Genomic DNA, 16,321 nt, shown 5'->3' with positions numbered 1-16,321 from the left:
GGAAATTTAAATTCAATTCTTATTCCTTATCTACTTTCCACGTTTTTCTACACTACCATACCTCCTAAAACCGAGGGGGCGGGAGACCAGACCGAGACCTTTGAAAAAGAGACTTTTGAAACGTCTACATCCTTATCTAAGTACTCTCGGCAGAGCCTAGGAAAGCAGACAGTCCAGGCATACAGAATTGAGGCTTGGGAATTAGTGTAATGGGTGAGTGACACAGAAAAACACCAAAGCACTGAAATCAAGGGTATCATAGCTACCCTTAGTCTTTCTCTTCCCAACAAAACGGTTTTCTCTCTTCACTATCCTAATTCCCATTTCAGTTTTCCTTTCCTTAACCTGCTTTGGAATTGAGGGGACATTAAAAGTCGATTTCCTTAGCTCTAGATTTCTTATTTGCCAACTAGGAGCCAATTGCCCAATAGAATGATACAATAATGTCTTGCCTTCCATTAGCTTGGAGAAACTAGAACTAAGTAGATAAAAAGCAAGAGAAATGGATGCCAAGACAAGAGAAAATAAATCAAGGAGATAATTTGATTTCAGCAATAGATGTCACAGATGGCATGATTAATTAGTAGTGATAAAAACCAGTGTCAAGAACAGAGGGTGGCAGGTGGAATTGTTCACATGCATAGTCATGAAAAATTCATGTATATCCATAGCCCTGGAAAATGAGTCTGCTCTATATTGTACTGTAGAAATTCCTTTTCATTTACTACTTACTGGCTTTTATCCCAATAACTGGAACATTAAGGGTTAAAGCTTTGAAGACCCTCTAAGTACCTGCATGGAACTAGAGAAGGGAACTTCCTGTTCCAATTCCCATTCATTCACACATCTCAGAACAGCCTGAGTGGAAGTGGCAGGGTATTGATTCTTGGAACCCCAAGGAAGAGAAATCCTACAGGCATTAAAAAAAAAAAAAAAATTCTGCCTTTCCCAACCCTAATCAAGTGCTTCCCCATAGAAAGGTGAGTCTGAGGGACTAAGGGTGTGGGCTTGACATGAGATGTACCAAAGTGATTGGAAAGAAGAAAAGGAGAAGGGAATAGGACGGGGGTAGGAAGGAGAAGATTTATCTCAAACAAGATTGGAAATGACTAAAAGAAAAAGTGTGGATTCGAAGGTGCCCACATATTAGGCCAGCTACCCAATCCTTTTTTTTTTTTTTTTTTTTTTTTTGGTAAGCCTGCTCTAGAACAATATAGAAAAAGTGAATAGCTGAAACTTCTGTGAAATGGGCTTGTACTTTCTTGGTGTCTGAATTAATACTAAATATGGTTTTATTTTCCATAAATTTTGTAAGACTCTATGAAGCTCTAAGCAACTATTCCTTAGAGATATTACAGGATAGACTTTATACATCAAGTTATTTTCTCCTTTTTTATTTCACACTCTGCTTTCCACCTTCCTTTTTCTTACTTTCCCTCAGCTTCCTTCTCCTCTTTCTATGCATACATACATACCACAACCTTATTCCAACTGACCCTTTGCAGCTCCTATTTTTCCTTGAGAAGGACCAAATGAATCTCTGAAGTCGAGACCCAATCGTTCTCCTTATCTAAACCTCTTATCCCTAAGATAAGCATTGAAGGGTGAGGTGATAAATATTCTGGGCTTAAGAATCATAACAGAAAACCTGAATTCTTCCCATTCTTTCATTCTGACCAGGTGACTTTAATAAGTGTTTTCCCCTAGTTCTCACTATCTTCCACCTAGAAAATGAGAAAATTGAACCAAGATGGTTTTTGAGAGCCTTTCTACTTCTAAAGTCTGAGCAAAATGTGTTTTAGACAAAATTGCATAGTATGGAAAGTATATTTTTAGAATTACTTTCCCTGAATGTCTGATTCTATGCTCCCCCTCCAGTTGTGTTTCACCTCATGATTAGTGACTCCCACAGTTTTAAAAATGAATAGTTAATGAAATTAACTAATCCTTTCTATGATGAGAAGGAAAGCTTTTTCCCTTAGGTAGCATGAATGACATGAGTTTCCTGATCTTGCTACTAAGTCATGGTGTAACCAATCTTGAACTATTTCTTTTTCCTTTTAATGGTATCAGTTTCTTCCTTATGAAAATAAGAAATTAGTTGATTATGCAAAATACTTCTTAGCTTTAATGTTTCAATATGGATTATGAATGTTGTACCTCTCATTTCATTTTCACATCATATCAACATTACCATAAATTTGTTACTTTTTTCCAAATTCATATAATAGACTTCAGACTGTCAAGGACCTCATGGTCCATACCATGTTTCTTTCATAGTAGTTAGCACATAGTAAGTATGTGCTTTATAAAAATTTGTTGAAAGGAATGTGGCCAAGTCCACAGACTAGGCTCAAATCAACATAACTTATGATTCAGTTAGTCACTCTAAATGTGCTATCTGTGGTATCCAGTCACTGGCTCACACCCCATCCAAGAGATATCTATTTTCACATTCCCAAATGTGGTATTAGTAGGGAAATCTTCTCCCTGAACAGGGAGCTATATGTTTTGTTGAAGCTTCATACTTTAATCTTTCAACTTGTTCAAAGCCCCTAAGAGTCATATATTCTGCATATCTTATTCCCATGTTAGAGAGCTCCATGAGAACAAGGTCTGAGTTATCCATCAGAATTTTTTTTTAACATTTCCTAACTGAGATAGGGCTCACTGTAAGCTTTTGAGAAGTATTTGTTGTTACATAAATTTAAAGTTGGAATTCAAATCTAGTGGAAAGTAAACTCTGTTGCTATTTTTGTCTTTGTAACCCTGGAACCTAGCTATGGGTTGAAACATTATTCCTTTAGTAACACAAAAACTCATATCATGACATTAAAAGTTGGAATTTAATGCTTAAGAAGAAGCAAGCAATATGAAAAAACTCTTTTCATGCGATGTTTCAGAAATTGTGCCTTGTCTTGTATATCAGAGTATAATGTAGACAATATGTATTAAAAAAAAAAAAAAGTCTGGAGAGGTTGACTTCTCCACAATGATGGAGAAAGCCACAGTGGTACTATATTTCCTCAGCATTTATTTTAGACTTTTGCAGTTGAGAACTACCTTGTACCTAATTTAATCAAATTATCTCAAAACCAAAGTATATTATGCTACCAGCATCCCTTTGCTCAAATAATAATTGCTAGCTTTTATATAGTGCTCTAAGGTTTACAAAATATTTTACATGCTATCTCATTTGATTTTTATATCAACCTTGTTAGGTGCTATTATTATCCCAATTGTACAAGCATGGTGTAACCAATCTTGAACTATTTCTTTTTCCTTTTAATGGTATCAGTTTCTTCCTTATGAAAATAAGAAATTAGTTGATTATGCAAAATACTTCTTAGCTTTAATGTTTCAATATGGATTATGAATGTTGTACCTCTCATTTCATTTTCACATCATATCAACATTACCATAAATTTGTTACTTTTTTCCAAATTCATATAATAGACTTCAGACTGAGCAAAATGTGTTTTAGACAAAATTGCATAGTATGGAAAGTATATTTTTAGAATTACTTTCCCTGAATGTCTGATTCTATGCTCCCCCTCCAGTTGTGTTTCACCTCATGATTAGTGACTCCCACAGTTTTAAAAATGAATAGTTAATGAAATTAACTAATCCTTTCTATGATGAGAAGGAAAGCTTTTTCCCTCAGGTAGCATGAATGACATGAGTTTCCTGATCTTGCTACTAAGTCATGGTGTAACCAATCTTGAACTATTTCTTTTTCCTTTTAATGGTATCAGTTTCTTCCTTATGAAAATAAGAAATTAGTTGATTATGCAAAATACTTCTTAGCTTTAATGTTTCAATATGGATTATGAATGTTGTACCTCTCATTTCATTTTCACATCATATCAACATTACCATAAATTTGTTACTTTTTTCCAAATTCATATAATAGACTTCAGACTGTCAAGGACCTCATGGTCCATACCATGTTTCTTTCATAGTAGTAAGCACATAGTAAGTATGTGCTTTATAAAAATTTGTTGAAAGGAATGTGGCCAAGTCCACAGACTAGGCTCAAATCAACATAACTGTAGTTAAATGTAGTTAAATGACTTGCCCAAGGTAACAGATGTATAAGTGGCATGGGAAGAATTCTAATTCACAGCTTCCTGACTCCAATTCCATCTACCTGACTGCTGTCATGAATATGTAATCAGACTGACTGGACTGTGGGAAGAGAAAAGAATTAGCTAGTCATGTTAATGACTGAGAACTGTAAGTTACAACTCACACTTAACCTATTTTTATTTTTGGTTTTTTACAACCACAGTGGAATGAGTAATAGAAATATATCATCGTGTTAATTTTATACTTGCAGAAATAGGCTTTAAAAGGTGATTTGCCCAGAGACTTATAGTTATGACATATTAGAGCAGAGATTTGAACCTGGACTTCCTGCTGCTTCTATAAACAAAACCAAAGTGGAATTTTGAGAAAACTTATCTAATCTATCTTCTCCCCTCCATTTTACAGAAATCCTAGAGAAAAAGAGGTAGCTATGATCACATAGCTTGTTAGAAGTAGAGCCAGGAATAGAATCCAGTTCTCTCATTTCAATGCCTTTCCAAAACATTAGTAATTATAGTACGAATTTCTACAGCATTCATAGGTTGCAAAAAAATTTTCCTCTCAAAAACTCTGTGGGATAGAATGCAGAAGTACTATCCACCCAAATTTTACATGTAAAAAAAAAAAAAACCCAACAACTGAATCTTGTAATACCATATCTGGATTCAAATCCATGGCTTCTGACCACATTGTTCAGTGTTACTTCCACTACATTGGGACAGTGTTAGGAGATACAGAATATTCATCTACTCTCTACAAAGTCTTAAAGGCAAGGAGAGCTGAGTTTCTACTGGGAAAACTGTCAACCCTGTCTTTGAACTCAAATAATAGACCTCCCTTCCCAAAACCTTGCCCTTTGTATTCTCATACGTAAATGATGCTAACTAACATTAGTCTGGACTTTTGGAAGAGGCTGAAATATAGGAGGCTTTGGAATCAGGCTGGTAGTGCAGATGGGCAAAGCAGAGGGAAGAAAGGGTGGTGGAAGAAAAGTATTGTAATCTATAGAAGGATGAAATCATCTTAGTGTAAAAGTATGTAAAAATAGCAGTGCAGAGGACTTCTTCTCTAAAGGGTGTTATCACGCCAAGGAAAGGGAAAACCAATCTCATCTAACTTCAAGAGGTGACCAGATCATATCAGTACTATTTCAATGCTACTTCCGGCAATACATTCTCTCTTTTGTGCATTACAACAACAAAGCTCAGAACTGTAGATAATAAAACTTTAGAAAGGGGAGCTTGAAGATCATCTAATGCACACCCTTAAGGAAACTAAGTCGAGGGGTTAGGTGATTTGCTCAAAGTCACATAGGTGATGTGTAGCTGTAGGTATTTGAACCTAGGTCTCCAGCTGCAAATTGAAGTCTCTTTACAATCATAGTCAGACCTGTGCTAAGAGCTGGGGATAAAACAAAAAAACAAAACAACAACAACAACAAAAAAAAAAACCTGTTTGTTTTCAAGGAACTCACAATCTAATGGGAGAGGAAACATACAAACAAAATAGCAAACAGCTATCTGAACAAGGTAAATACAGGATAAATTTAGAAATAATCTTTAGAGGGACAGCAGTGAGATAAAGGAAGATTGGAAAAAGCGTTCAGCAAAAGGTGGGGCTTGGTCTGATTCAAAGGAAACAATAAGTCAGAGATGAGCCCTTTTAAGCATAGGACACAGCTAGTTAAAACAAAATTGTTCCCTTCAACTCAGTTTAGCAACACTAAGAGAATTCTCAAGTTTAATAACTGAAAACTGACCCAGAACTCTGGATTTGAAGTCTAGCAATGCCATAAACAGTACACTAAAAAAAAAGTTGGGTTTGGGGGATGGAAGTGGTTTTGAGAGGGCTAGACCACCAGAGGGTGCTCTGCAATTAGCTGATAGCGGACCTCCCTGCAATCTGAAAATTGCCTCTTGCCAGAAAAGGCTCGAAAAAGTAGGCCAAACTTTACTTTGTAGATTGATACTATTATTCAGTAAAACCTTAACCAAAGATACTAGTTATCTAAAATTTATAATAGAAAAACTCCCTGAAGACAAGTGATTGTGGTTTTTTTATTTTTGAAATCATTGAGGCTTTCATATAGTAAGTGCTACAGAGACCTACATAGTAAATGTTTTGTAAATGTTCATTGAATTGCATGCTAACTGCAATGTAGATCATAAATGTCTATACTGACTTACTGTACAAATGGGGGGGAGGGAAATCACAAAAAAGAATGCAATGATAAAAAAACATATATATATATAAAAAACAGCTCCTGCCCTTTGAGGTTCAAATTCTTAAAAACTAAGTAACTTGAGGGAAGGAGAGGAAGGAAACAGGAATATCTTAAGAGTATGAGCTTTGAAAGAAATTAAGGACTCTTAAAAGTGATGCTGGCAGCTTGCCTTATCAAAACTTTATGCCTCCCCTCAATGTCTGCCGAGTAGAGACAATCAATGTTGAAGGAATGGCCAGCTGGATGAAAGGGGTCATTTGGGATGCGATCATCAATTCGGTTTCCTTGGAATTATGTATTCCTTTCCTAATTCCACTTCTGCTCAAGAATAAGAATTGTTTTTTCCAGAGTTTCTCTTATCAGTTATTAAATAATGTGCCGGCATAGTACAATGGAAGGTCCTAGGCCCTGGAGTCTGGGAACTTAGATTCTATTCCCAATCATTCCACAAGTCAGCTGGGCATTTTAATAAAACAAAAAAACAAAAAACCCGGCTTTTGTGTAGCTATTTAAAACATCTTATTTGATCCTCATAATAACCATGGAGCCTAGATGGTATTATATTATCCCCATTTTACAACTGAAAAAACTGAGGCAGATAACTTTAAATGACTTACCCAGGATCATACAGCTAGTAAATACTTGGGCTGGATTTGAACTTTGGTCTTCCTATTTCTCCAGGACCAATACTCTATTCATTTTACCACCTAGCAATGGGAAGTTATTTTCTTCCTGAAGTTCTATGCCCTACCCACTATTCATAATGCTGCCTCTAGCAGTAGGAGTAGAAGCATGTGTAGGGTCTGTCCCAATGCCTTTGTTTGTTATAGTTGCTTTATTTTCTGTTGAAATGAAGTAAATTTCACCTTTTTGATTCTGATTCTCCAGTTTTAGTCACATTACTGGCTTCACTAATTGTAGAACTGTGGCCATTCTATCCGGGCCTCCAATTTCTACCTAACTTATCAACTGACAAACTCTTTAGCAATCTGAATCCGGTTTTTTATAAAATTCCCAGCCCCTCCAGGCTAACCATTGTGATAACCTCTACCCATTAACTCTTAACAATTACTCTGTTAGCATATTTAAACAGTCCTTTAAAAGTAGATTAACCAGAAGTCTAGTGGCTGGGGAGATTTTTCTCCTAATCTTCTTTCTGTGGTTTGTTTTTTTTTTTTTTTTTTGGCTAGGCAATATCCCCACCCACCCCAGATAGAAACTTTTTTCCCCCAGGTAACCTGTTAAAGTGTGGAGAAGGAAGGGCCTTGTAGATTGTGAACTAGATATTGGGTTTCTAAAGTTTTCATTGATCTCAACTGAAGTGAGGCTCCCCATCCACCCACCCAAGGTTATGATGTCTACTAGACCAAATGTGGCTGTCCTCCGTTCCCAAACTCCCCTGACACAAGAACTACCAACAGTGAAACTTGAAGAGTTTTCTTGGGATCAGGAATCCATCCATGGAGGAGGTCTGCCCAGACGAGAAGCCTGCCGACAGCGTTTCAGACACTTCTGCTATCAGGAGGCAGCTGGCCCAAAGGAAGCTCTCAACAGACTCCGGGAGCTTTGCTGCCAGTGGTTAAGGCCAGAGGCCCACACCAAAAAACAGATCTTGGAGTTGCTGGTACTTGAGCAGTTCCTCCTTGTCCTACCTGGAGATATTCAGGACTGGGTGCGTGGGAAGCACCCCAAGAATGGCGATGAAGTGGTGACCCTTGTGGAGGATTTGCAGACAGAGTTTAGCAAAGCAAAGCCTACGGTAAGAAGAAAAATCTAGTTTGTTGTAATAAAATCTACTTGGGAGAGGGTTAAGATTAGGCAAGCTGGAGTAATAGAAGTTCTGAATAACCAAAGCTGATCTCTTCAGGCTAGAAAAATGACCCCAATCATTAATATGTTATTTAAGGGGGAAATAGATTCCTTTCATTTGGACTCAGAAACAGTTATTGCACAGATCTAAGACAGGAGAATTACATGCCTAGACAGATAGCTCCCAAGACATTTAGTAGACTAGAGAGAGTGAGTCAACAGTATAGAATAAAGCTACTGAGATTTTAGGCATTTCTAGGCTATATATTCCTTGAAGCTGACAGCTGGCCTTATCAAAATTTTTTATGTCTCCCCTCAGTGTCTCCATAGAGTAGGGACTTAATGTTGAAGGAATGGCCAGCTGGATGAAATATAAACACAGGGGTCATCTGAGGTGGGGAGGAAGGAACATATAAGCATGACCTGGGTGAACTAGGGTTCAGCCAGAAAAGATCAAACTCAGGGGACCTGAGTGAAAGTGTCCAAATATTTGAAAGGCTGATCCCTGGAAAAGAGACTAGGCTTTTTTTACTCCAAAAATAAAACAAGTAACTAGATTATTATTTACAGGAGGTTCTTTGATTTCTAAAGCTGATAGATCTGGGAGTTAGGTGCCTTGGGGTGGAGACTTTTGTACCATCCGTGTAGTTGTAATAAGGAAGTTCCATAGCCTTCTTTTTCTAGTGAGCTATGCTTACGAGATTATGCTAGAAGAAATACCTAAAGCAATGAAGTGGGGACTGTACAAGTATAAAGAGTGGATGTGGATAGAGAACTACCCTCAAAGTATTGAAGAATCAAGTCCTCTGCTGCTATGTGTGACCCTCGAGAGCGACCTAGACATAGCTATCATGGAATTGGAATAGTAGAGGGAAATCCCCATCCAGATAAAGTCGCTAACTGAATTTGGGGAAGTAGAGGAAGAAATCTCTTAGAAAAGGGACCTTCTTTTATTTGTTCTAGTGACTTATTCACTTAATGATCTGAAAGTCCATCAGTTCACCACTGTGTTCCATCTTGAATTAATAAATAAATAAGGCAATATTCTTGCCCTTTAGGAGCTTACAGTCTAGGGGAATTATATAAAATGGCTACATAGGCAAATTCACCACAGATTGAGACTATGATAAAAGTAGTATGAGAGACACCTTGGGAGCAGGGAAGGCCCAGTTCCATGTCTGATCTCTGATTCATACTGGCAAAGTCATCTTGGGCAAATCAGCTAATCTCTGCCCCAGGAAGTTGCAAAGAAGGTACCAAACTGCATTGGTGGAAGAAGTTAACTCCCTTAAAGCTTCCCACACCTATGAAATCACAGATCTAATGAAGTATTATGTCATCAGGTGATCCAATGAAAGTGAAATCATTTTCACTTGGAAAGTAGGGAGGAAAAGCTTGTGGAAATAGCAATAAGAGCTAGGTCTTGAAGGATGGGTAGGACTTCAACAGAAGATGGAGGAAGAGTATAACATGGGCGTTCTAGGCATCAGATATGGGAACCTGTGGGAATTTACTTGCTGATTCCAGATCATGAGGAAATAATGTAAGAGAAGGCAGGAAAGGTAGATTAAAGTCAGATTATGGAACCTTTGAATTTACCCTAAAACGTCTGATCTTAATTCATTACGCATTGAGGAACCACTGAAATACTTGTCTAATTTTTATCTCACCAACTGGCAATTGGTTTTATTTTCAGGATTTATGATATAGTATTAACCTCTCCCAACTTCTCTCTTCTCTCCCACTCTTGCTCTTTTCCTTGCTGACCTAGAATTCCTAGAATTCAATGAAATATTTGTTTCTTCTAGTCCCACCTTTCTAGAGGTAGCTTTATTTTAAGGGGGTTTAGAATTTTCACTATCTGAGGAATGAATGATCTTTTATTAAAATCTCATCTTTATGGGTAGTCCCAGGTTTTTGGCCACACATCCAGGTGGCTAGTGCCCTCGGAAAAGCCAATAAGCCTGATCACTGGAGAGGAGCCCCGGAAATTCCAACTGGAACCAGCCAACTCTTCAAAAGAGGGAAAGTGGAGTCTTCTAGCTAAGTCCAAGCAACAGTTAACTCCTGGCCTACAAGGGGAATGCCATGTCTACCAAGAGAGAGGTGAGGAGCTATGTTTCTCCTGGGGAGCCTGGGAAGCTTGGGAATGGTCCAAGGTGAGAGAGAATAGGGGTATAAACACATGGCAGGGAAAAGGAGAACAATGTTTAGTAGTTAGTTTTTGCTAGGTCTTTTCTTCATCAGTAAGTGTTGTCCTAACTCTTCCTATCCCACATATTGCTATAATTGGCCCTGAATAGTGAGCAGAGAAGTTGTAAGATAGTTATGGACATTTTAATAATGCTTTTCACCTCCCTCAGGCTCAACTGTTCCTCAAGGCCCTTCTCCTTCCCAGGAGGAGAGATCTAGAGACCTGGAGTTGGCAACTGTGCTGGTGAGCTAAGGGTTGTAAACGTTTCTCTCAGGTTTACAGAATGACTCCTATTGGGATCCCAAGAGGGAGGAAAGAAAGAGAGCAATGGGAATACGGACAGGGATAAACAGACCCAGTCTAGCAACAAATTAACTTTTGGGAATTCAGTTCCTTTCCCTCAAAGAGAACCATAAGTCATTTAGACCAGTTATATCAATCTCAAATGGAAAAGGAAGCCCTGTATGTATATATTGACTAAAAAAGCTACATCACTATTATCTTATTTTTTAATTGCATTCTATTTCCTGATTAAAAATTTAATCTGATTCAGGCAGAGTGTTTGACTTGTCTGTTCTAGTCTCTTAATTATTGCTGCCAGTAGGTTTTCCCAATCTCTTCCTCATACTTTGTTCATCATCTCCTTTCTTCCAAATCTACAGTATATACTTTGTTCCCAATCCCCCATTCTATTTTATAATTCTTTTTGTAATTCTGAGAAAGGGTGGGGGGGGGGGTGAGGAAAGCCAATTGTGTCTTTATCTTTATCTCTTTCTCTTTCTTGGGATTTCTAGGAGTCCCTGACTGTTGAGGATGTTATAGTGGAGAAAGTCTGGCCTGCACCCCGTCTAGGTAAGATTCCTCACCTATAGAAGGTTTGAGCATTATCTGTATTGCAATTTCTTCTCATTTGACTTTTTAAATCACTTATCCCCATGTAAATAAGCATTCCATCAAGGAAAGGGTAAAATTCAATTCACCAAGTATATTTTTATGCACTAATTACTGGGAATGTAAAGAAAAACACTAGATTGTTTTCTGTTGTGTTTTCCTTGCTCCCTAATAGACTCCACACTAGATCTTTAAAGCAATGAGCCCTCCCTCTTGCTTGCTCACAGCTCTTCTTTGACCCCTGCAATACCCACACCCATAAATACCCCAGTTGGGAAGCCTTAAACTAGAATGGGAAGACCAGGCAAAAGGAAGAAAATGCCTTTTGTAAATGCCAGTGATCTGACCCAATTCCCCAGTTCTAACTATACTGCTAACCTATAAATTATCTAAATAATTTACTCTCAGCAGCCTCAGTACATTTCTAGGATAGGGACAACTAATAGTTGATGTCTTAATACATAGGTTCTAAAAAATAATGACAGTTTTGCAAATGGGGGCAAAACTACCAAAGACCAGTAGTCAATGCTTTATATCTATTGCTTAATCTTCCTTTTGCCTTAAACTAAGAAAGTTTCCTCTTTGCTAATATTCATATAGCTCAGGAGAGCAAAAGTGGACTAGGAGGGGATCTGAAGCAACTATAGCTATGTCACTGCTATCCCAAAAGATTCTAGAAAGGAGCAAAGAAATTATAGGGAGAGGAGAAGTTCAGCCCTGAGTGCTAGTTTATGGTCATTCATATGAAGCATTTCTTTATCCTTGATCACTCCAAGCATTACAAATAGCCACAAACAGAACATTCTATCATAACCCAGGCAATTCGAATCAATGGGGGATAGGACGCATAGACTGTTCGCAGCCAGGATACTATTGGCTTATTGTGAGAGTGTGACCTGGGCTTCTCGTTGAGTCAAATGCTATCTTAATATCTCTGGCAGTCCCCAAATTCTGTGACTCAAAGCAAAATAAATTTTTAAAAATGTGTCATCTCCAACAAGTGAAAATTATATTGTTATTCGGAAGCAAAGAAAGAGTACTTTGCCATAAGACATGGCCTTTGCCACTGCCTCTGCTGCTGTGCTCTTTCTGTGATGTAGGGCAGGTCACTCCACCTCTCACTGTCATAGACAATTCTATAATTACTAAATTGCCGGAAAGAATTTCAGTACATGAGTTCATCTCATTGATGCTATTTGCTTCCTAGTGTCATTCACTCCCTTCCTCATTCCCCTCTCTGAGGGAACACCAGAGTAAGATCCTTCTTTCTCCTCTCCTGAAGTACAGTATTTAGTTGATTTACCGCTTTACCTCCCATATTCTGCCTTGTGGTTTTCTCCCATGTCCCACATTGTCATCAAGTATCCTTCTCTGTGACGAGCCTGTTGCCTACCTATGTGTCTGTTTTACATCACCCAGGGCTTGGAATTGGGATGCAGAATAGGGAAAAAATAAAGCAAGAAGGTTCAGAAAAACCTGCAACACTTCCAGAAAGGGTGGACAAGGATATTTGTTTGATGTCCAATAGGGAAGATGTACAAGAGATTCAGAGGGGCTCTACCACTTCAGAGGGCAAAGTAACAGCCCCCTCCAGTAAAAACGAAGTTTGGGAAGGAAAAGTCTGTGACGGCCAAGATAAGCCGGATTCTGGACCTGAGGAGACACCAAAGACGTGCCCTGATTGTGGAGTAAGCTTTTCCCAGTTGTCATGCCTCCAGGCACATAGAAGAACCCACGATTCCCCCAAGTCCCATCAGTGCCCATGTTGTGGGAAAAACTTTGGCCGGGGCTCCATCCTCAAGCTGCACCTGAGAACGCACACAGATGAACGTCCCTATGTGTGTTCCGAGTGTGGGGAATGCTTCCGGCAGAGTGGTCACCTGAGAAAACACCAGCAGACCCACTCTGCGGAGACAGCCTTCTTGTGCGCCGACTGCGGTCAGGGTTTCCAACAACGGTCCAGCCTCTTGCGACATTTACACAGCCACGCCAAGGAAACAGAGCCGGACCTCAAACCCGCCTTCCTGTGCTCCATCTGTGGGCAGGGTTTCCAGCGGCAAGCCAATTTCCAACGTCACCTGGGTCTCCATGCGGAGGAAAAGCCCCTCCAAGGGGCCGAGTGTGGCAAAAGCCTCCTTCAAGGTACCAATGAGCAGCAGCAGCAGCAAGCTCCCCTGGAGAAGAAGCCCCACGTGTGCGGTGAATGTGGCAAGGCCTTCCAGAGGAGCGAGCACCTGGTCACTCACCAGCGGATCCACACCGGAGAAAAGCCCTTCTCCTGCCAGGACTGTGGGCGGGCCTTTAGCCAGAGCTCCCAGCTCACCAGCCATCGCCGCGTACACACCGGGGAGAAGCCGTACGCCTGTACGGAGTGTGGGAAGCACTTTGTGCGCCGGGCGGGCCTTGCCCGCCACATGCTGACCCACGGTGGGGAGCGGCCCCATCACTGCGGCCAGTGCAACAAGCGCTTCAGCCAGAGCCAAGACCTGAGCCGCCACCAGCGCAGTCACACCGGGGAGCGGCCCTGCCGCTGCAGCGAGTGTGGCGAGAGTTTCAGCCAGAGCGCCCACCTGGCTCGCCACCAACGTATCCACACCGGGGAGAAACCGCACCCTTGTGACACCTGCGGCCGCTGCTTCCGAAACAGCTCCAACCTGGTCCGGCACATCCGCACCCACACGGGGGAGAGGCCCTACCACTGCAAAGCTTGTGGGCGGAGCTTCCGCCGCAATGCCCACCTGCAGCGCCACCTGGGGACCCACCCGGTCACCAATGCCCCAGAAGCAAGCAAAGAGCTTCCAGAAATGGGGGGGGCCGTCAAGGAGGCTCCCCAGCAGTGCCACCAGTGTGGGAAGAGCTTCAGCCGGGGCTGTAACCTGCTTCGGCACCAAGCCATCCACACCGGGGCCAGGCCTTACACCTGTAACCAGTGTGGGCGGAGCTTCAGCCGGAATTCTCACCTGATGAGACACCTAAGGACCCACGTCAAGGAAACTCTGTATTAGGCAACCATGAAATCCTTACTTGACCAATACCCAAATCCTGAGCTCTGCTCAGAGGGGTCTGTGCTGGGCTTGCTTGCGGACTTCCAGTCTTCAGAGAAAGTGACTTCATCTAGCTCCGCATTTGTGCATCATTCTCTCACTCCTCCCTTGAAACAAAATAACTGGTTTTTTTTTTTTTTAGTCTTCTTGGACTCTTCATGCACAACCCTCTTACAGACAGGATTATCCTGAATGTTTCTTTAATGACCCTGATTTTGCAGACCCAAAGACTTGGACCTTTGGGCTGTTGATCTTATGCATCCTAATTAACTCCTCCTTGGGACCTGATTATTAATAGATCCTAAAACTGGACACTACCTTATATTGGTAAAAGGCTTAAAAACAGTCAGCTTTACAAAACACTTCATATGGAGGGAGACCCTTTACCTTCCTGAAATTAAACGTTCTAAGCATTCTATCCAGACTCCTACCTTAACTATTCTAGGGAAAGGACAGTTAACATACTCCCAGGCATTTTGGGGAAGAATCCCACTCAACTGGAGTGTCCACCTAGACAAGATTTGAAATGTTTTTTTCTTTAGACAAAATTATTCTTAAAATTGTTTTGTATTTTGAATTTAACAAAAAAAATTCTACATACAAAGTAAAACTAACAAAGGAGTATATGTAAAATTGAGCCTCTAATACAATTTACTTTTTAAAAGTTTATAATAAATATATTATGCTACTTTTAAAGTTAATATGCTTGTGTTTTTCCCTGAATTTCCTTCTGTGTATGTAAGAAAAATATTGCCAGTGACCTCATCTCTCTATCTCTTTAATTATCTCTTTTTCTCCCAATATTATTGATAGCTGTTCTCAATGGTTAAAACTCTGGGCCTGGAGTCAGGAACATGAATTCAAATTTGGTCTCAGATCTTTACAAGCAGTGTGATCATGGTCAAGTCACAATCTGTTTGCTTCAGAGTTCTCAACTGTAAAATGGAGATAATCATATCACTTATTTTGCAAGAAGGTTATAAGGATCAAATAAAATAATATTTGCAAGAAGGAATTAGCATAGTGTATGGCACAGATTATGTACTGCATAAATGCTTATTCCCTCTACTGCCAAATAATATATTTTTTAAAAAGACAATTCTTGTAATATAAGCATAGTCAAGCAAATCCATATATTTGACATGTCCCGAAATGTAAAACATAGGAATTTATAAAAAAGGAATATTAAAAAACATATCTACTTGGCTAGCTTTCTAAAGTTAATTTTGTACCTTTAGTGCATTCAATCAGATGCCCTATTCCTTTCCTTAAAAACATCCCACATTTCTTTTTTAAAAATCAATTATACATATTCAGTATCTTTCCATCTTGTTTCAGATCCTTAAACCTAGCCAAATTTCCAACTGTGACTTCTGTGGGCCCTTCTGCATAGGTTTCCTTCAACCATTTATTAAATCTCTCTGTGCGTGGTGATGGGGAAAAATAGCTAGAAAGATGGTTTCTGTCTTGATGGAATGTAGTGTCAAGTAAGAACATGACTCACGGACAGGTATAATTCAAAATAGGATAAGATTATAGCATAAGATAAAAAATAGTGCATTTCAATACTTAGGGAAAGTCTTATTCAACTAGAAAATGAGGAGGGCTTTCTAGAAAAAGGGACTTTGAGATAGTTCTTGAAGAAAGGGCAGGAATTAATCAGGTAGAGACTGAAGGAAAGCATTTCAGAAATAGGGACAAGGTAAGTGTTGTGACTGCATTAGTACCCTAGATAACTTAGAATTGGCCGGAGTCAGGATAAGCAAAAGTCTTTATTCTTGGTCTTTTGGGGTCACCTTCAGGGGATTAGATATAGGATTCTACACACTTTTCTCTTTCCCCCACCAAAGAATGATCTGCTTGTCCCACTCCACCCTCTGATCTCTCTCCCCCTTTTCTGTCCACACCCACAGAGCAAGCCAGCACAGAGTTGAGTAGGGTCATCCTCCAAGCATATAGAGTATTGTCCAATTGGTAATTAGCCTCAAGTGCTAGGTTATCTTGCATTAAGTGCATCTGCTCAGTTCTAGCCTTTTACAGGTAAGCAAAGGCAGTGAAAAGTAGATGAGG

At 39.8% G+C, this 16,321-nt stretch overlaps 1 protein-coding gene across 1 annotated transcript; it reads left to right on the top strand.

Annotated features, from left to right (window-relative positions):
• Nucleotides 1–7,667: 7,667 nt before the first annotated feature.
• On the top strand, nt 7,668–14,212 carry ZSCAN10 (zinc finger and SCAN domain containing 10). The gene is made up of 5 exons (XM_074280345.1): nt 7,668–8,072; nt 10,030–10,228; nt 10,486–10,559; nt 11,111–11,168; nt 12,570–14,212. The coding sequence occupies exons 1-5, from the start codon at nt 7,668–7,670 to the stop codon at nt 14,210–14,212; spliced, it is 2,379 nt and encodes a 792-aa protein (XP_074136446.1).
• The last annotated feature ends 2,109 nt before the right edge of the window (nt 14,213–16,321 follow it).

Source organism: Sminthopsis crassicaudata, chromosome 1 (assembly GCF_048593235.1).
Source record: "Sminthopsis crassicaudata isolate SCR6 chromosome 1, ASM4859323v1, whole genome shotgun sequence".
Classification (NCBI taxonomy): Eukaryota; Metazoa; Chordata; class Mammalia; order Dasyuromorphia; family Dasyuridae; genus Sminthopsis; species Sminthopsis crassicaudata.
Note: the sequence above shows the minus strand (reverse complement) of the source record. Positions and strands in the feature narration are given on the sequence as shown.

Excerpts from the sequence above, each read along its gene's own strand:
- ZSCAN10 (XM_074280345.1), top strand. The coding sequence starts at position 7,668 with ATGTCTACTAGACCAAATGTGGCTGTCCTCCGTTCCCAAACTCCCCTG. Across the intron at positions 10,560-11,110 it reads TGGAGTTGGCAACTGTGCTG|GAGTCCCTGACTGTTGAGGA; the intron begins GTGAGCTAAGGG and ends TGGGATTTCTAG. Across the intron at positions 11,169-12,569 it reads CTGGCCTGCACCCCGTCTAG|TATCCTTCTCTGTGACGAGC; the intron begins GTAAGATTCCTC and ends ATTGTCATCAAG.